This window comes from Perca flavescens, chromosome 13, assembly GCF_004354835.1.
Source record: "Perca flavescens isolate YP-PL-M2 chromosome 13, PFLA_1.0, whole genome shotgun sequence".
Taxonomy (NCBI): Eukaryota; Metazoa; Chordata; class Actinopteri; order Perciformes; family Percidae; genus Perca; species Perca flavescens.
The window spans coordinates 27682949-27704361 of record NC_041343.1 but is presented as its reverse complement, the minus strand read 5'-3'; the positions used below and the strand labels follow the sequence as shown (position 1 = coordinate 27704361).

At 40.8% G+C, this 21413-nt stretch overlaps 1 protein-coding gene across 7 annotated transcripts in view; it reads right to left on the bottom strand.

Moving 5' to 3' along the window:
- The window catches only part of zbtb16a (zinc finger and BTB domain containing 16a), a 157416-nt gene that overhangs the window by 80985 nt on the left and 55018 nt on the right, over positions 1-21413 (bottom strand). For all 7 annotated transcript variants that reach the window (XM_028596439.1, XM_028596441.1, XM_028596443.1 and 4 more), the window contains one exon: positions 12076-12173. In XM_028596439.1, the coding sequence (XP_028452240.1) occupies positions 12076-12173 (98 nt within the window). The remainder of the gene's footprint in view (positions 1-12075; positions 12174-21413) is intronic.

The window sequence follows — 21413 nt, the reverse complement described above, 5'->3', positions numbered from 1 at the left end:
CACACACACACACACACACACACACACACAGCCAGAGCACTCACATCTCCCAGACACGTACACACACATTCTGCCTGCTGACAACAAAGGGAGGGAGGGATGATGAAGCGAATCCAAAATTCAATCGACTGTGTGTTCTTGTTTTGAGCAGAAGGCACAAAGTGTACTGTACTGTGCGAGGCCATAAAACTCTCACACTCTACCAAACAAGAAAGAAAAAACAGCCTTTGGTAGAGACACAGACGTTTCAGCAATCACCCTCCATCAAAACACTTTGTCTCGCATACAAAAATAAGACTTGGCATCAGAGCGGAATACCAAATCAGGCCCATTAAGGGAGCACAAGGGCACTCGCTACTTAGCAACCAAAAGGATTTAAAGCTGCAATATCCCTGTAATAAAAGGAATAAGATCAAGTCTTCCCTTTTTTTTTTTCTGCTTGTCTGAAAATAGAGAGGGCTGAAAAGTCAACTTTGAGCGTCCCTGTCTAACTTTTGATTGGCAGGTTTTAAGGCCCTGAGACACCACGCCGACGGCTAGGAACTAGTGGCGACAGAGGCAGTCTGTAGCCTCGCCTTTGTCTTGGCCAAAACGTAGCACTAGAACACACCGCAGAGACTACAACCAGAGGCCAAGTACCAGGTACGTTCTGTGCATGCGTGCAAGGAAATAAATCTCCATACCAGCAGGCGGCGGTAATCTATTCGTCATTCAAAAAGGGAAACCGGATACAAACGTTGCTACGATACCCACGACAAACCGCGATTGCTCGAATCGAGCCGAACATAGATTACGGTCCCTCCCCTAAACAGCGCAATTTTTGTCCAGTTTTGACAGCTCTCGTCTATGGAATTGATCAGACGAGATGAAAAATGAGAAGCGCCTCCTGCGCGCGCTCTCAGCCAATCAGATGGATTGGCTGTTCAGCCGACGGCGATTCAACATGCATAATCACCAACACTGCCCAATCAAGAACGGGAAGAAGAAAAAGAAAAGCAATACCAACAATATCACCGTTAGCTTGCTTTACATTCCCGTTGTTTCAAATTAAGTTTCCCTCTAAAGATAAACCCCCCTCGGTCTGAGAAAAGGTTTTTTATATTGCCAGGAAGTAAATTATTTCTAGCTCGGTACTCTTCTTGCTTGTGCAGTCTTCCACCAGATCGCTGAATTTCAATGCATGTGACTTTAAAAACAGATTGTTAGCGTGTTCCCGATATCCAACATTGTTTACTATCCTTTTGGCTCTTTTTTTTGTTGTATGCCTATGCATAATGATTGTGTGGTGTTTTGTAGGTGTTGCCCCCACACCTCCACACAGTAATTCAGATACGGTAATACAAGTGTAAAATTCTTTAGAATCCAGTAGGTGTTTAATTTTTCCCAGAACTGCAACACTTCTCGCCAACCTTTGCTTGCACATATTTTATATGAGATAGCACAGCAGATCTTGTGGTCTAATATCACACCCAGAAATGTATTTTCATTTCCTCGTTCTATGATTACATTGTCTATCGTAACTTGTAAACTAACAGCCCTGAGAAGCTGTCCTGAGTGTGGCGCTGGAGGGAAGCTCATGGAGTGTCCACAATGAAAAAGGGTTCATCCTCTGGGGCGCCTGCATGTGCACATTTCATCTAAATCAAGCCATTAGATTGTTATTTTCCGTGTGTATAGATTGCCCAAGTCCTGGTTAGCTGCTGTTCCACTAGCTTGCGTAACTTAATGAAAGGGTTTCCTATATCGGTCTCTCTAAGACAAATGAGCAGACAGATAGACGGGCCAACATTGCCATCCTATAGATCAAAATATTTCACATACTTCAGCCCCTATGAATGCCATTTAATGCCAAAGTATGAGTTGCACTGCTCTGCAATTACAGGCTAGAAAACATTATTTAGTTATTTAGAGACATTCTTTGCTGGTAAGTGACACATTTCTCAGCAGTGCAAGCTGCAAATAATACCCACAGAGGCTCTTCCAGGAAGGCAGCTACAGGTCAGGTAGAACCTTGCCAAGTTAAATAACATTTAAAAGGTAACTGGCTATCTAGTCTGACTATGCTTCCAGGCACAGAGCTGTCAACCAGACCCCATCATCCAGAGGATCATCACTCAGTCCCATACTGTTCAATCCGGCTATTTTTATGTTTTATTTCTTTGAAAACACTGCTTTACCAAGAAGCCCAAAGCCACAGGTTCACAGAGTTCTGGTTAAAGAGGGCAGCTGATCAGAGTAACATGTTTCCAGTGAAGTCACATGTGCTCAGGACAAAGGGTCTAACAAGACCGCCCCCCTTTGTCTGGCAGGAAAATAAAACTATCAGTCTGACAGTGATGGCTGATGCTACAGTATTATAGGCTGACCCCGGTCTTGTGTCACCTCTCACTTCTCTGTCCCCCGACGTGCCCTCCTTTCATGTAATATAACCCAGCTGAGATTTGTCCAGCTGCATAATCCCAGTATGTGTGTTTGGAACAGTAAATCAACAGGTCAGGGGAAGTATTACAAGAAGTGCAGGGGAAAGGGGGGAGGGAGGGAAGGAGGGGGGGCTTTAAGTTGCAGAGAAGGATTAAGTTTAGTTATGCTACTAAAGTATGAGCTACTGCTGCTTATTCACTTGGTCTGTCATCTGTGTTAATGTACCTAGGGAAACAGCAGTGATATATGTATGTGTGTGCGTGCGTGCATGCAGGGACAGAACATCGGCTGTGGTAAAAAAAAAAAAAAAAAAAAAGTACATGCAAACCGCTTAACACTTTGAGCCATACCTCAATTTTTTTTGTGAACTACTTCTTTTCCTATGACTTGCTTTTAATAGCGCTTTCCCCCTCTACCACCCCTCCCTCTCCTGTCTCCCTTCTCACAAACACACGCACACACACACACACGCATGCACACACACACACACACACACACACACACATACACACACATTTAGGAATTTGTGGCCTGGAAGGCAGTCAAGTTTCATTAATTTCTGGGTTTGAGTACAGTACAGTGTGTTCCTGGACTCACATCTGCGAGCGATCATAAATGCTGGAATGCTGGCAGAACATCCAGACCTGCCGGCACAAATATGTCGTCATCACTGTGAGGGAAGAGCCGGCACGGAGCCAAAACAGCCGACAATCCATCAGCCAAACAGCCAAACAAACGCCACGGAGATAGAAACACAGACAAAGAGCAAGTGGAAAGCAGCCCTCCCGCCTCGCCGTGTTCATATCAAAATTCTTTGCATTTTTCCTCTTCTAAATGCTCTGGACATTTACGTGGGCATTTTACTCCCACACTCAGGCTGGAATCAGATTGGGATCAGATTGGAACAAAGCTTTTAATTTTAGGCAGCCAAGATGAACATCTGGTCAGGGACAGAAGGAAAACTAGACTTTGGCTAACCCTGGTACACTTACAATAATGTTAGTTATTGTGTAACGCTCGGGTCAAATACACTATATGACAAATTAGATGTTACTCAGGTGCACTTACAGGAGTAGACAGTATTTCTCTGTATATAGCATACTTTTGTCTCTTTAAAATCCACTTCATTTATTTGGTTCTATTCTTTTTTTAATACAATTTTAATGAAAATCATGTCAATGCTTTTTTTCTGTCTCTGTTAGTCAGAGTGGGAAAGTATTTTATATAGTAGAAATTGTCTATTTCTACACATTGTGGCTTTAAAGGGTAACTACTGTTTTTTTCAACCTGGGAACAACAATCTTTGACATTGGTCCAGTATTAAGCAAGATCGCTGCAGTGGGCAGGGGCAAAACAAGTTACAATGTAAGTTAATAGGGCAAGCTTGTATTTATCTTCACAAAAGTGCTCTTTTTGTCACTGATAGGCTCACATTAATTTTCCAAGTGTCTGACATTATGGAAAGGATTTCAAAGTAGGTCAACCTTTCTGTTAAAGAGTAGGTTCCTTTTTTTTTAAAACATAAAAACATCCACAAAATTGCGTTTGCTAAACCCACCAGACTCCATTTAAATAATCAGTGATTTTAGCATCGTAAAATACACTTCATTCAAAGTCGACCGAAACAAAATAAAACTATAAAAAGCCTTTTTGGGTTGTCTTTCTACTTTTCCAACCATCACAACTCTAGTTTTGGTTGAAATGAACACATAATTTATCGATTAACGTGAAAATATGTTGGCTCTATACACACTAAAAGTATTCCTTTTTTTAAAATGGAGTCTGATGGGTTTAGCGCTAGCGACTTCAGAGCTGTTTCTGGTTAAACAGAAAGGTCTCAAAGAGGTTTTAAAGATCGACCTCCTTAGAAATCCTTTCCATAATGTTGCCAGACACTTAGAATATTAATCTGAGCCTGTCAGTGGCAAAACGAGCACTTTTGAGAAGGTAAATACAAGCTGGACAATTGCCCCATAACTTACATTGTAGCTCGTTTCGCCACTGCCAACTGCAGTGATCTTGCTTAATACTGGACCAATGTCAAAGATTGAAAAAACGTGGTTACCCTGTAAGTAATCAACAAATCCCAGCTTTTTTTTAGCAGACAACCTGAAAAAGATCAACCAACAGGGAACATAATGCTATGCTACCAACTGAGGTGTCATAAAAAACAAACTCCCTTCAGGGCTGGTCAGAAACACTATTCTAAACTGCAAACCTCACTCTGGAAATATACTGTACTGGCTGACTAATGCACAAACCAGACACAGGCATACCAAACGAATGAAGCCTGTGTGACACACTGTCAGATAATGCTAGCATATGACCACAAATACCAGGGGATTATCATGTAAAGTCATGTTTTCATCAATAATTCTTTTGGTTAGCGACTGCATCCCCCAGAAGCTCTGATTACATTACATTACATGTCATTTAGCTGACGCTTTTATCCAAAGTGACTTACAATTCTTACATATCAGAGGTCACACACCTCTGGAGCAACTAGGAGTTAAGCGTCTTTCTCAGGGACACATTGGTTGATGTACTGGATTGCAAGTACAGTTTTGGGCTTGACATCCTATACGATATACAGACCAAAACAATATCTTTTTAAGACCCTTTTAAGTACTGTTTACAAAGTATAAACATATGAACACATTTTTCTTCTCACTAATTTGCTAAATCAGTGCCAATCAATGTGAAGTACAATTTTTTTTTGTACTTCACATTATATATCCCTGATATAGAGCAGATATCCAAAGAAAAAAATTATTAAGAATATATCCAAGCAAGCAATGCCCTATTCCAGGACTTTTTGACTATCAATGAATGAGAAGTTTAAGTTGGTATTAATATAGCCCAGAATACAAACAATTGCAATATAATGTCTCCGCTTTACAGAGCTCTCATGACAAATCCTTGGAGGCTAGTGGAGCAGAAACTAGCCAAAAAAACTGTCCCTATTAAATTTGACTGAGAATATATGCTGTAATATGTGCAATCAGCTGTTCATAGTGCAGCTGAAGATCTGCCAGGAATGTTGTAAATGCCACTTGGAAGTCCTCTGTTAACTTATGCTACATATATTTACCACTGTAAAAGAGTACGGTAAAGGAAACGGGAAGGTGAATAAAGACAATCCCCCATGCTTTGTACTTAAATACTCTTTTTGGTTCCCACACTATCAGGCAATACATTACAGAGACCATCCCTCCATTTATATATTATCACAATGTGCCCTTGAGCGACACACTTAGACTGTGACTGCTAGTTTAATAAAGATGGATCTTTTTTAGTGTGCTTTTGCCAGAAATCTAGGTTTCATCTTTGACCCAGCATTAAAATTTGACAAACAAATTAGTTCTGTTGTCAAAGGTAGCTTTTTTCATCTCAGGATTATTGCTAAACTAAAATCCTTCCTGTCGTAAGGACCTGGAGACTGTTATTCATGCTCTCACTTCATCTTGTATTGACTACTGCAATTCCTTGTATTCTGGGATTTGCCAATCATCTTTATCACGTCTGCAGCTTGTCCAGAATGCGGCTGCTAGATTGTTGACTGGTACCAGAAGGAGGGATCATATCTCCCCAATATTGGCTTCTCTTCACTGGTTACCGGGTCAAATATAGAATCGATTTTAAGGTAATGTTACTTGTTTTTAAAGGCATTACATGGATTGGCCCCTTTATATATTGCTGATTTCCTTACCCTACATCACTCCTCCACAAACCTAAGATTGTCTAATCAGTTCCTTTAAGCTATTCCACAGTCTCGGATGAAAACAAAGGGTGATCGTGTCATTCATATTAGGTCCTCCACTACAGCCGAGACCTTTAAGTCTCGTCTTAAAACACATTTTTATTCTTTGGCGTATGATGTTTAGGGACATTTGTATAGAAGTGTGTTGTTTGTATGATGTCCATTGTGTCTATAGGTTTATTGTCTTCCTTTGGTTTTATAACATAATATAACTTTGTACAGCACTTTGTTCAGTTTTAAATGTGCTCTATAAATAAATTGACTTGACTTGCTTAAAAGAAGTGATTCCGGTCTCACACACATAACCATCTGGCTAATCCAGCAACTCTTTACTACATATACATAATGTTAAAGGAGGATTAACACTCTATAAAGGCAATGAAACGAAAAGTTGGTGGTAACGTAGATGGTGATATGAGTGTTCAGGGAGAGTCTTATGGGTAATCTTATTATGCTGCAACAACTCGCTCGGAAAACAAACCGTGAATCATATCAGTCTGGTCTTGTTTGATAAGCTCCAACACACACACACACACACACACACAAACACACACACACACACACACACACGATTTAAAAGACAGATTATTTTGGATATGGCGGATAAAGTACAATTTAACTGATACTATTAAAACTACACTGGTATGTCTGTTTGAAGCCCTTGACCTGAATGAATTCTAATGTCATGTTTTCATTACTGCTAAATATTCTTGGAACTTTTTCCGATTGAGCCCACGTGTGAATAGAGCAGCTCATTGACCGGAGAATTTAAAGCGAGAGTTGATAACATTTCTTTAAAGCGGCTGGAGCGAAATAGTTAGAAAACAAACATCCAAGGGTCAAGAAGAAGAGGGGTGATTTACACAAGGACACCAACGAAAATGTATAACTGGAGAGACCTCCTGTCGGTAAGGGCAAAGGACAAATTCAAGTAACGGCAAGAGACTCGGTTGTTTAGATTACCAAGTGCCGATGGTACCGCGGTCATGTCCAGAGTGTTTCTCTGTATGTGTCATCTAAACACGCAACAAACAGCCGTACACTTTGTCTAAATAATATACAATCAGAGCCGGTCTACGGAGAGCCAATTCACTCCCTATTTAGCCCCATTGTACCAAATTTAGTTGCAGTTCCACCAGAGTTCCACTGGGGGTGATTGCAGGCGAGTGCAAAATGAATGGAACTCTATGGAGCTAGACGGCTAAATGTGTCTCTTTCGTCTGATTGCCAATGACAAATTTCAGATTTGATTGCAGTTTTTTGCAAGTTCAACATGGATTATAGGTTCGAAAGGTGAATGAACGAGTACTTATGTCCTTTTGATTTCTTACAGGGTGAGTCGTTGTTGCCCATAACACGCTAGCATTCTGCTAATGAATGCTGATTGGTCAGTGAAGGACTGATTGCGATCGGAGATCCCACTTGACGGCATCCGAAGCGGAACCACAATGTCAGAGTGAATATTTCGGAGTGGTCTTTAAAACATTAGCAGACCTCTTTCTAACACGTGTATTGACAGGGAGAGCCTAACCTGTCAGCTGTGTTGTCGATGCCTTGAGAGAAAAAAAGAAGTGACTCAGAGCTTGCCGTAAAGCAGCATCTCTGGCTGTACGATGTGTATGACATCATTGACATTTTAAAAGGCTTTATAGAACAAAAAAAATCTAACACCCAGCAGTGTGTATTTCCTTAGCCTGCCCTTTCGAATGCAACATTCAAATTACTGGACAAAAAGTGATATCCTGAGAAAAGAGGATTTTGAGGGGTATAGCTCCATAGACCACCATTCACTCTGCACTCGCCTGTGAGCGCCTCCTATATGGAACCAGAGTGGAACTGCAACTAGTTCAGAAGCCGGAAGTATCGAGAGAGTGGAACTTCTTCCCTTATTAGAAATTCTTTGATACAATCTAAAACTGGAACCAGGATCAGGAACCATTGGATCAAATGGTTCAGACATTCAACGCAAACATTAGATACAAGACAGTTTTTGACTCGGCTATGGACGCATTTCGCTCAACACAAAAATAGTAGGTACAGTTTCAGCACCTGATTGATTTCAGAATCATTATTATTATGGGGTTTTATTGTGGTTTGACTGCTGTTTCAAGACTGTATTGAAGTACACATCTAGGTGAAACATGAAGTATATGGATTTTTTCGGATAATCTTTCACAGTTTACTCAAAATACCGGCTTTGCAGTGTGAAAAGTGCTTCTATGATTCAAAGAAAACAACATGTAGGACCTCAAAATACACCCAAATGGGGCTGAGTCACAGCTCTCCACCCTCCTCTAACCCCCATCTGCAGGCTTCAGCTCAGCAAACACTGTCAAATACTAAACGTCAGGCGGAGATAAAAAAAAAAAAAAAAAAAAAAAAAAGAAAAGAAAACAACGTGGTGAGAGGACTGAGACAGAACGAGACGAGAGGAAAGAAAATAAATAGCTGGCACAAGGTAGACTGTACATACTGTACCCTCAGTGGTGGCAGGCAGCCCAGACTGGCGAGCCGCCAAGTTCTCCGTACAACAAGCACAGAGAGCGAGAGAGAGAGACAGACAGACAGATGGACGGACAGATAGACAGAGAGTGAGAGACAGAGTGGAAAGCAGAGAGGAGGGAGGAGGGAGGAGGGAGCGGCAGCAGCAGCGGCGGCAGCGTCTGAAACGCTCCACATCCATCACACGCTGTGCATACAAAAAAGCCTCTCCACTCTCTCACTTCATCTCCCCAATATTCTGTCTTTTCTGAAGCGAGCTGAAGGATGATGGCGGCGGCGGAGGTGGAGGAGGGGCTGAGGTTGAGGGTTTTGGGACCCGGTGAAGTGTCATCATTACAGAGAGGCACGATAAAAAAAAATAAAAAAATGGAGCCTTGAAAGTCAAACGGTAGAGGTGAGAAAAGAAAAAAAAAAAAAAGATAAAAAGACAACAAAAACTATCAAAGAAGCTTTGGCTCAGCGCTGTCTCTTCCCTAACCGTCGCCCGTCTCGACAGAAGCGCTTGTCTTGCCTTTAACGCCAGACCAAAGCGGCTATGAATCAACACTGATGTGTGTAACAGTGCAGGTTGATGCCGTGCGTCAACACAGCCCCGCTTGGAAAGAGGAAGAAAAAAAAAAAAAAGAAGAGAACGAAAGAAAAAAAGTTTGTGCACTTGCTGCCACAGTTGCTAAAAATACACTGCCCACATCTTCCGCCTGGTTGCCTTTCTCAAGGTGAATGTGCTTCTTCCTCGAGTTTTCAATGTTCTTTTTTTTTCCATTTGAAATCAACAGTTTTACCCTTATGTCAATGGGTACAAATTGTGACTTACCATTTACCTGTTGATACCATAGAGGATTTTTAAATGACCTACTTTCTATTGGAAATCTACTCCGATAATGATTACCTCAGTGTGGTCGGAGCTAACACAAGCACCTCCTGAAGGACTATTATATATATTTGTCTTCTTTCACACTTTATTAAAAAGGGAATCACAATCTCTCTAATCTTTCTGGTCTTAAAATCCCAAAGAGTCAGGTACCGGTCAGTCTTTTCCTTCCATATACCTTACCTCTACAAAACCATGTAGTTCCCTCAAAATTAAACTTAAACAAAATGCTTTTTTTGTTGTTGCAAAAGGCAGCACACATGATGATATAAATGGGGTCATCACAAATATTAGACTTCTAGTAGGTCGTATACAAAGCCAGAAGAAAGAAAAACTATAACATTATTTACACATCTACATGATTTTTGGTAATACTGTACATGTTTATGTACCAAATTAAGAAAATAGCAGAATATGAATGAAAAAGGCCTCTTCTGCCACAAGTCTAATTTTTCCTGAAATTTTCTGATTTGTTAAATGCTACTTCCATTACACTTCTAATACTACTACTGTAACTAATGAACAATGGTAATTTATATGGACAGAGATAGCCTATAATGTACTTGCCTTAAACGGTTACTGTCAACTACTACAACTAATACAATGACAAATTCCCAAAACACAAGTTATAGGTTTTAGTGTTGCCATTTAGATCGATGTCAGCAGCCAGAGCATGGCTCTTTAAGGCTAATCTCCACTGGAGCATGCAGAAAGCTGCTCACACTTGTCTGTGCACGAGATTACCTCGACTCACCCTCAGTTTCCACTCATAAACTGTCCACAGTCATATCACCGGACTTAAAGAAAACGTTTGCAAAATGATTGCACAATATGATGCTACACAAAATAGGAGCCGGCTCCAGGAGGACAGAGGCTTTAGGGCTGGACTATATGTCAGGTGGAGCACGTAGCGGGGCAACACACTGCGAGACACATTCGCCAAAACATTTAGTACCCAACGTGTTTCTGTGACAGAGCGTCTGCGACTTCTTTCTGCTTTGACAAGTGAGTGAGAAGAAGAGCAGCACGCATTTGCAGCAGGGACTCTGGAAATGGGGTGTAATTCTAAAATAAACAGTGAATATTTCCTCAGAGCAACTTTTTGTGTTTGACACGCTGAGTTGTGTGCTGAGCCAATTCACTGGCACAGCGTGAATTTCTCATTCATCTTTGTCACAACATAGCAGGAGTGTCAGCATCCATCTCAGTCATTGTTTAGGTTTGGGTGAGATACGAACAAACAAATGATCCTGGCAATTATCGTTCTCTGCCTACTGTCAGTAGTTGGCTGAGGGGTGGGGTGTATCCCCCACCACCGACAACAACATTAATGCCAAGTAGACAAATCAGACCACTTACTGGGACCTATTGGAAAACATACAGAGTATTGTACAGACTGCTCAATATCTGGGCCAACGTCAACACATGGATTTGGGGTGTGTGTGTGTGTGTGTGTGTGTGTGTGTGTGTGTGTGTGTGCAGAAGGGGTTCCCTCAGAGGTCCCATGGCTTTTACAGTGTCTCAATAAACCATCTGCACTTAGGGCTTTAGGAATGAGGAGCTCTTTGCTGCCTATAAAAGACGGCCCATGCCATTAAAACAGTGCTGCGCTAAGTAGGCTCAGAGCACCGGGACTGCTGGGGTGTGTGTATGTGTGTGTGTTTTGGAGTGGGTGTAATAGTGTCAAACTGGACCAATCAATGTATCCTGTGTTCTGACTTGTACTGCCTTTCCGACCTCTAATGTCACCGACGTGTAGGGCTACAGGATGACGATGTGCAGGCACCTCTTTGGTTAAGTTTGCTCAGCTTTACTGGGCTGAAGAGTTTTTTCATCCATACATCACTGGAATTGGGGTATGCTTTACATTCACATTTTTAATTTAATTATTTATTTATAGTGAAATAAAGCATGTGTAAGGCAAGCTATCCTTGAAAAATGTCAGCTAGTGTAATTATTTTGGACCCACAATGCATTCCGATATACAGCTAAACTTTGTAAAATGTCAGAACAAGAAGTAACTGTAAAATTTGACTGTAGAAACTACAGCAATTTGTTACAGTGCAGCTCTTGGGCTGCAGAAACTTCAAAGTTAAAATCTATTGTAAATAGATATGTTAAAATTTGTTTTTAATACTGATTGTTGTACAATGTATTCATAGTAAATCAATCCCTTTTAATCTGTGAATGGTTGTAAACCCCATTTGTGAGATGTAAGAGTAAAAGCTTAAGTCAGGCCTTGCTTCAGGGTTTAAGAGCATAAATCTGCAAGAAAAAGAGATTCTCTCTCCCTTTAAAGGACCATGCCACTGCTTTTGCATGTTTAGCATGTTTATTTTTGAAACAATAATGCTAAAATGTAATAGCAGTAATAAATGTTCTTGTTAAAAAAAAAGAAAAAATCCCATCAGTAATTCCCTACAACCAGCAATAAACCAAGCAATGAAACCAGAGCGCACTGCTAGCTCAACAGTGATCATCGTGTGGGGTTGTGGTTTTTGGGTTGGTTTGATTTCTTTACCTGAATGAGAAAGCAAATGCATCCGTAGACGGAGGCTGTCCAGGAAGTTCTTTCCACACAGCTCACAGCCGTAGGTCTTCATTCCACTGTGCATCTTCCTGTTGACAAAGAGACAAAGAGCAGAACAAACATTTTATGGTCTGGACTCTGTTAAACCATTCTGTTTTGACCAGGCAAAGCTTAAGGTGCATGCATGATGTTTGTGTCCCAAACAAAGGAGCTTTTCTTTTTTTTTAGCAAATAACTAAGCAATTTCAAAAATGTCCCATCCCATCAGTCATAATACATCAGCACATAAACAATAACCATCAATGTAACAAGCCAACCAAACAACGCATTTCTTTCTGCAGGGAACACCAGACCATGACTCGGTGCTGTAAATCACAAGACGCTATTCAAGCAGAGGCATTATCAACTACCTACATCTCAAGTGCTGCAGATGGATAAGGAGCTATTAAGTGAAATAGAATGATTTATTCAAGCAAAAACACACAAGACAGCTACTTAGTGTTATGAACCATTTATGGGCCAGTTTTTGACTACTGCTCTCTAATCTATAAGGTGATGTATAGCTTGAAGCAAAATCTGATCTCCAATGGATTGTCTTTTTGCCAAACAGACAGTCATTAGGTTGTAACATAGTTTAAGCGCACAAGGTCAGACAAGACCAAGGTTCAATATTTGATTATGTGGTAAAGGCCTTGAAGGTAAGGTAACTAAATAACATCTGACAACAGAAAGTCTAGCCGCACGACTCTCTCTGTTACGAAATCCTCAAAGACCCGACGGCTCAGTAGAAAGCATATTATTCTTGAGAGATATCTGAAAGTGCTCTAAAGCAATTAAGGGTGACACAAACTGCCACAGTGCCTTAAGCCTCCTGAGAACTTCAAATACCTCACCTTGAGTAAGGTTTACAAAAGTTCACACACCCACAACTGTAATGATTGTTTGTCATGTTGGTGGCGTTTCAGATTCCGCACATTTAAACCGTTGCCCTTCACAGCGAGGCTCCAAAAACGAGACGTGCTCCCCCAAAAACGACCCCATAGGTAATTTTTACAAGCAGCTTATTACGGTGCATGGTTAAGTTTATTATTAGGCGGCGATCTCTAGTGGTCGTAGTAATAATGACGAAGTCAGGTCACCTGGTATGAAGAAGGAGGAGGTCGCGGTGGATAGATGGGTCGAACAAACACAGGACTTTGACCCAGAAGGCGCTGTTCGTGTCCAGTGCGAACTTGAAAGTCAACATTGACATATTTTAACCCTCTGAAGACAAAAGACGCACTGGCAATTTTTTAACATTGAATTTTTTTTACTATTTAAATTAACACTTTGGTGAACTCATTTCAAGCACCGAAACAATTTGTAAAACACAACATAAGTTAAGGTTTGTTTTCAAAAGAGATATGAGAAATTTCAAAAAGCGAACATCAACGTTTCTTTACATGTTGCTCTAGAAAGAATGTGGGCATCACTATACGGAAAGCTGAGTTTGTTGTGAACAGTTTGATATGAAACACATTGATTGGTTTTATGCAAATACCTTAAAGGTCCCATGGCATGAACATGTTACTTTCTGAGGTTTTTTAACATTAATATGAGTTCCTCCAGCCTGTCTATGGTCCCCCAGTGGCTAGAAATGGTGATAGGTGTAAACCGAGCCCTGGGTATCCTGCTTTGCCTTTGAGAAAATGAAAGCTCAGATGGACCGATCTGGAATCTTCTCCTTATGAGGTCATAAGGAGCAAGGTTACCTCCTCTTACATTTAAGAAGATGTGTGAACATACCCTTAGACCTCAGAGGGTTAACTCATGTACGCAAGTTAACTTGTAGGTAACATTCTGCTACGTTACGCACGTAGCAACGTCATGTAATTACGTATAGAATTTAATTAACATAACAAACTTATTTATTTTAACGCAAGTCCCGATATTATCCTAAACCTAACCAAGTGGTTTAGTTGCCTTAACCTAACTAAAGGGACATTTTTAAAACTGCAACCGTTCCGTTTAGGTATGAGGACATGTTGATCTGCTGCCACAGGTAGGGGCGCTAATTTAGGAAAATGCTCCTGTGTGTTGTATTTGGAGCAAACCCATCTATCTGGTCATATGGGTTGGTGCCAAAAACAAGTGTTTCCTTTTTGATAATAATGCTACGGCAGCTTAAATCAAGATGGTGAAAAAAAAAACACTCTTTAAGCTACTGATACGGCTTTGGTTTGATCAGCGTGTTTCTAGATTTTTATAATGTTGAACTGCAAAGCTGACAAAATATTTGCACAGGACAAGTGCACGTTTCTATACTTAGGTATAGTGTATGCTTCTGGCAGGCAAAAGAAGACAACGTCAAACAGAAGGATTTTATAGTCTGTGTCCATGAGTCAGGTGGCGCAGAGTGATCAGCCAAGTGCATTCCCGGGGAAACAATGCCCTTGATAAGAGATCTGCTCAACTTGGGCGAGATGACAGCCATCCATCTTAGCGTCTCTCAACAAAGCCCAAGAGGAGGAGGTGGTGCCACTCTCCCAAAACATGACTGATTGATGTCAGATGTCGAATGCAAATTGATTTACAGCTTTATGTGCCTCTAGCGGTGTAGGGAGAGACAGAGCGGGGATGAGACCGAGACAGGCAGAGAGGGATTATAGCGGGTCTTATGGCCATGGCTAAAGGAGTTACTAAGAAATGAAGTCTAGTTTGCCTTCAGTGACTATTAATTGCTGCACAACATCCTTGAAAACCTGACAGGAAGGGTGGTAAAAAAAAATAAAACTGAGATGTGGGGGAAAAAATGCATTGGGGTTGAAAAAGTCATGATAGCCAGAGCAGTGGTTAGCATTTGTGGAGAGAACCTGGAAACCAAAGACAGAGTGACAGCCCTTTGGCAGGCAGAGAGTGATTAAAAGGCTCTATAAATGCCAAATGCCCTCAGAAGGGAAAAGAAGGACACTTAAAAAGGGAGAGAAAGTGACACAAAGACAGGAATGACACAACTGAGAAAGGAATTGATACTGTTACGTTTTTAGATATAAACCTACGACGGTACATTCAGTCCAGGATTTATATCATGATGTTAAAAGATTTCCACTTCTCCCAGAATGCCCTTCCATAACCAGCCAAGCAATCTGAATATATTTCTTTCAATCAGTAGCAAGCATAACAATATAGCATCAAAGTGTGATCAGGCTGCCGCTGGTTTTATATATATATATATATATATATATATATATATATATATATATATATATATATATATATATATATATATATATAGTTGACAAATCAATAGCAATTGCATTACAGCCTTGTGTTTTAGCAGGACCACATTCATTTGTAATATATTACTGTAATACTATTACTTTCCACAGTAAAGAGTAGTGTAAGGGATGACAATTTCCAAAATGATATTACAGTTACTAATCCAAGTAACGCTGCGTTACTGCGTTACCCGTGATTAGTTCTTTGTCCAAAGTAGGTCTTATATGATGATCCGACGTGTAAGCTTGTCATAATTTAGCGCGTGGCAGGTCAGGACCAGGTCAGGTAATGTCGGCTACTAGCCAAAAGGTTAAATGAAGGATGACTGAGAGGAATATTTTCATTTAGCAAGTATTGTCATTTTATAAAAGACTTTGATCTGAGTGGGAACATCGCTGACATCCAACATGTCACTGTGAGCAGAGCAGCGTCCCTCTCCTCTCTTGCCTTGTGCGTGCAGGCAGAGTGAGTTACTATGGTTATGGGTATCTGCGTCGCCAGGTCCTTTTCATAATGTAAGACTATGTGGAACTCGACAAAAAACTTAATAGGCCTTTGTTAATGTAACCTAATCTAACCCTTTGTGAAGAAAGCAGAGGGGGGTGGGGGTGTTTTTTGATCATGCAAAACAAAACATGTAAAAATGAAATCCCCCGTCTAGTACCATGAATAGAGTGCCACTCAACCAGGCATGCCAAAAGACTTATGCACTTCAATATCCAATGGAAAATAATCTCAGAACGAAATAGCACAACGTGCCGTCAACATAAATCACAGCGCTTTCAAGCCGGAGAGCGGAGTTCACTATGCGGCGAAAACAAAATACTTTCACCCAGGAAACGCTTGCTCATTCCTCGGGAGTGTTTCAATCTAAATCAGATATTTGATCAGATTATTATTATTATTATTATTTAACTAGTCGTTTTGGTGCCTAAACTTAACTGTCAGCGCCGGATGACGCTCACTTTACTGGATTAACTCAACTACCACGGCCCCTGAAAGGACTGTCATCTGGCGGTGCCTGTAGCCGGCTCACAGTCACCTATTGGTGGTTAAACAGCTGCCGCTGGTAGCCGGCGTCCCGGAGCTCTGTAGTGGCTAAATACAACCGGCAACTATATAAATACAACCGCTTGGATCTTATTGTCCCTCACACTATATAGCTGCATTGCATTCTGGTCTACTGAGGCAAACTTTCAGTGAAGAAAATGACATCTCTGCCACTTTTACATTGGGATTCTTCCCTTTATGATTGGCGTAATGTAATTTTTGATTTTTAATCATCCACATGAATGACAGAAATTCACCCACAACAGACAAAATGGACGAAAGAATAGAACCAGATTTTTTTCCTTTAAAGGAATCACAGGTGATGTAGCCGAATGCTTTCACTCCGATAAGGGGGAAACACAGGCAAGTGGTAAACCACAACACAACACACACAGAGCACAAAGCCTTTCAAAGGCCTTTTGTGTCCCTCCTCAATCTGGCCATTGTGCCCCCCAGACAGAGCACTGATAAGGTATGGATGGACTTATTAAGGCCACTCGAAGTGGAAGCAATGCCATGTATTTTCACTGTAAATGTAGTGTTGATGAGCAAAGTGCGGTGTGTATGTCGCTAGCTGAGTGTGTTAAATCTAAGTGCAATACGTAGCGCTACCCACTGAAACAGCACATTACTTGTTGTTCAACAGAATGGTACCAGCACCTTTCCACCAATTCAGTCTGTTAAAGGGAAGGTTGAGGACTCAGTATGTCCTATTGAAACACTAATGACACCCTTTCCTTTTGGCATTTAACTGTTTTTAGTCAACAGCGTATGAAGCTTCTTTTCTTAAGTATGTCTTTGTGTTCATGAAAAGTAATGACAAAATGGATAGATAGATAGATAGATAGATAGATAGCTTATTGATCCCCAAGGGGAAATTCAAGATAATATATACAGTATATGTTTGAATTGTATTGCAGTGGCATTGTGCCAGTGGTTTGGGGGGGGATTAAGCTGTTATATCCGGCATACTTGGCTTCCAGATTCATGCCAGACTCATGATGGATAAAGCACCAAAACCAGGGTAAAGGTACAATGGTCCAATTCCAGCTGGTGACAAGGGCTAAAATTAAACCTGAGCGTAGCAAACTGATTCTCAGCCCGAATCAGCCAAAGTCCACACCCACAAAGACTCGTCAGATGTAACTGTACTTGTAACTTGCCCCGGAGGATGAAATGTGATCTGGCTCAAACCCCTCCCAAAAAATTGAGCCTGTCATCTGGTCTGATGACAGACCCCAACCTTTATGAAACATAGTTCATTGTAGACAGACAAAGGTGAACACAAAAACACACACCTGTGAAATATAATAATTCAGTACCCTTTGAAATGCTGTGTGTGCCTCAGCAGAGCTAGTAATATACTGTAATTCAGCTCCGACAAGATTTAATGATATGTAAAAGGATACTAAAATACATATTGCCCAGCTCAGTGATTTAGCTCGGATAGACCTCTCCACACACTCTCAAATCCCATCATAACGTGTCTGCTTTCATGTTTTGCTTCTGAAATAGATGCAAGGAGGGGGGGGAGGGAGGACGGGTGATTTGAAACAGACTGACTGCAGTCATTAAGGAAGTTCACATAAAACTCTCTCAGGCCATTTACTCAGTTAATAATCGACTTTGTCCAACAGTCACTTTTGACAACGGCAATAAATTTTAAATTTATGTCAACAAAACATATGCTGATCACCTCGTGCGGTGTGCTTCCTCGTAAAATCCAGCCCAACTGAAGGCTGTCTGAATGCGAGTGTGTGTGTTTGAAATGTGAGCCGATTACAGGCCTGGGTTATTGAGCCGTAACAGCTTGCCTCGTGTAATTCAGAAGTTTTTTTTTCCAATTTTGCCGCTGGACTTGGCTGGCCATACATCATAACTAGCACTGCATTTGGAGAAATAAAGACCCAAGCATCCCACCTGCTCTTCTACTTGTAATATACCCCCGTTAAAAAAGTCAAAATAAGATGATCTACTGATACTAAACTGCAACAAATACAATAACTCAAAGACCTCCGTGGTCCGTGATCATCCAGATTTCATATGATTGAGCTTTAACAGAGGCATTGGAACTACTGCCAAAACTCTTTAAATCAAATGACTCCGCTTGCAACTTTTGCCGATATCCTCTTTGGCTCACATACCCATTTTATATCGCCAAATTATTTGACAAATAAACGGAGCCATGCTCGACGACTTGCACTCAGGTCTCATTGCTTGCTTAAAATCTATTTCTCCCTCAGCAGCCTTGAGTGTTGTCCTCTATCCTGATCTATCCTTACATCTTTTATTTTTCCATGTTTTCCTCCATCCTCTATTTGTGAAGGGAGCTATAAAACAACCTGAAACGATGTTCGTAATAAAAGCTTTGGAGAGAGAGAGGAACGGGGGGAGGGGGGGTTAAGATGGAGAGAAGAAAACACTAAAAGGTAAAAGAAAGCAATTGATAAGAGGTGGTAAATTGAAGGAAGGCTTTGTGCTGCGTGTGTGTGGCTATTTGTTCATTAGTTTTGTTGGTCAGAAGAAAAAGAGCTGATAATTGGGGAAAGGACATTTCTAGCTGTGGAACATTGTGTAGATGACTACAGATGAGGGGTGGGAACCACCAGACGCCCCACGATACCATATTCTCCCGATATTTATGTCCCGATACGATAATATTGCGATTTTAAACATATTGCGATATTATGGGATATATTGCAATTCATGAGCTTTTTCCCAACTTCAAATTGTTTACCCCAAAGCAAAACTTTGTCAACATCTGTTTTGTCTGAAAACAAAATGTCTCTGGTTTGTTCCTCACTTCAATTTTCTATCTAGTGGACTGAAAAAGCAACTGGTCTTATTATTCTAGTACTGAAAGGTTAAATTCTCATGTGCAATTTATGTAATAAAAGATCGATACTCGCCGTCCATGTATCGATACAGTATTGCCACAGAAAATATCGCAATACTATGCCGCCTCGATTTTTTTTATTATTTAACATTTAAATTCGTTGGTTTAGGTTTGGTGGACTTACTTCAGGTTTATTGGTAGCATAACAAACCATGCTAAGTGTGTGTTAGCTGTAAGCTATTAGTAAGCTATGGTAACATGCTATTACTGCTAATTTTAGGTTTATTTCAACTGTCAGATTGTAGACTAATGTCCAAAATGGTAATGCTGCCGTGTGACGGGGCGCATAGCTGCCGTCACGGTAGCGATGCGCTACCTGTTTTAATCTCAAAGACTGAGTGAAGAATGTTGATTGTACATGTTTGTTTGACTGTCTATATGTCCGGTTATTTATACTGGTTTTATATTGTCTGTCATTTATCTAATTCCCTATATTAATACCGTAGTTTTGTGCACAAATTTTTAACATCTATTGCTGCAGTGATTTACTATTTGATAGGCCTAGCTAAATGCATCTATCATTGTTTATTGTTTAAAAGCTATAGATTGTCACAAACATGACTTGTGGTGTATTATATTTTACAGCCAACAACATACCTTGTGGCTGTGGTTAATGGTAATACCAATTGTATAAATTATATGTTGTATCTATTTAGATTGTTGTATATTTATGTTTGCTGTATGAAGCCATTACGGCCTACTCACCTGAGCCACCCCTGAGTTTTACATGTTGGTATGTTCCAATTTGAGGGGTTGGCGTCAGGCTATATAGGGTGGCCATGTGTTTGCTCAGGGGAACAGAGCTGGAGTACGTGAAGGTAGTAGGACGTAAGTCTGCTGGATGATTGCCAAGTTAAACCTGATTTGAGGTCTACTAGTGAATAGTTGTGTATTTATACTTCTGATTGTTTTGACTCAAGTCAATTTTATCTTTTTTGAAAGTGCTTTTTAGTTGCTTTCCTTAATTTTGTTAATTTTTTCTATTGTCATTTTTGCTTATGGGCCTTAATTGGGTCATTGATAATAAAACCCATCATTTTTTCACATCACCTTTGCCTCACCCTGAGTGTTAATACCTGCTCAAGGCTACTCACCGCATCTACCCTCAACATGCTGTCACATTGTGGTTCTAAATGAGTACCAGGTGCAAACATATCAAACACTACATTTATACTGTAGACCTGATTATTAAACTGTACGATGCATATAGTATCTGTAACGATAATGCATGTATAGTAATTCCAATACATATCCAAGATACAGATGGAGCTACAATGTGAAGCTAGCATAAGCGCAAAGACAGGAGCAGGCAACAATTACCCGGCATAGTTGCAAGGCAGTAACAGAGCATGTAACGGGATGCTAATGGCAAACACAGGTCAATAAGCATTGCACTGCAAACAAAGGTCAATAAAAAGACTTGAGTTTTAAAAATTATCCATGGTATAAGTGAGATAATGCACTCTAGAAGTAAGAGCCCAACCAATACATCCATTTGGGGATAAAAGCACAGGGCAGAAAAAGGACCACAGCCGCACACACAACTCCCTGTCATGGTGAACAAAAGCAAAATGATGCACGAGGCGATTCAGTGACACTTTGGTGGCTGATCCTAATGTGGCCATAAGTGGCGCAGTGTGCTGCCGCCACCTCTTATTTTGGTTTTCTGACAGAGGGAGACGGAGGAGGAGGAGCAAAGGGAGTATTTTCAACATGAATTTCCAGTCCATTAGGGGGCTGACCATGTCACACGGACTAACATGGCGGGAGAAGTAAGAGGGTGAGAGGGGAATAGTGGTGGGGTTCAGTGAAACAAAAGGGATCATCAGGAAGAAAATAAAAGGAAGATCATATCAAGATGTAACTGAATAACAGCCCGTGGGAACAATGATGGGGGAAAAAAAAAAATCATGGCACCTCATCTATCTGTTGAATTCCTCCAAAGCTCAGTGACACACACACATATCCTGTCTGGCGAGGCACCATGTGTGGTTCTTAAACATTTACATGGGTCCATTTTGTGGCTGTCTGGAGAAGCGAGTGGAAAAAAAAGCTCCCTTTCTGTCATTTTATCCCTGCTTTTAAGCCTCCCCAATTCCATTGCCCTCCCACCCCTGTCTTTGCT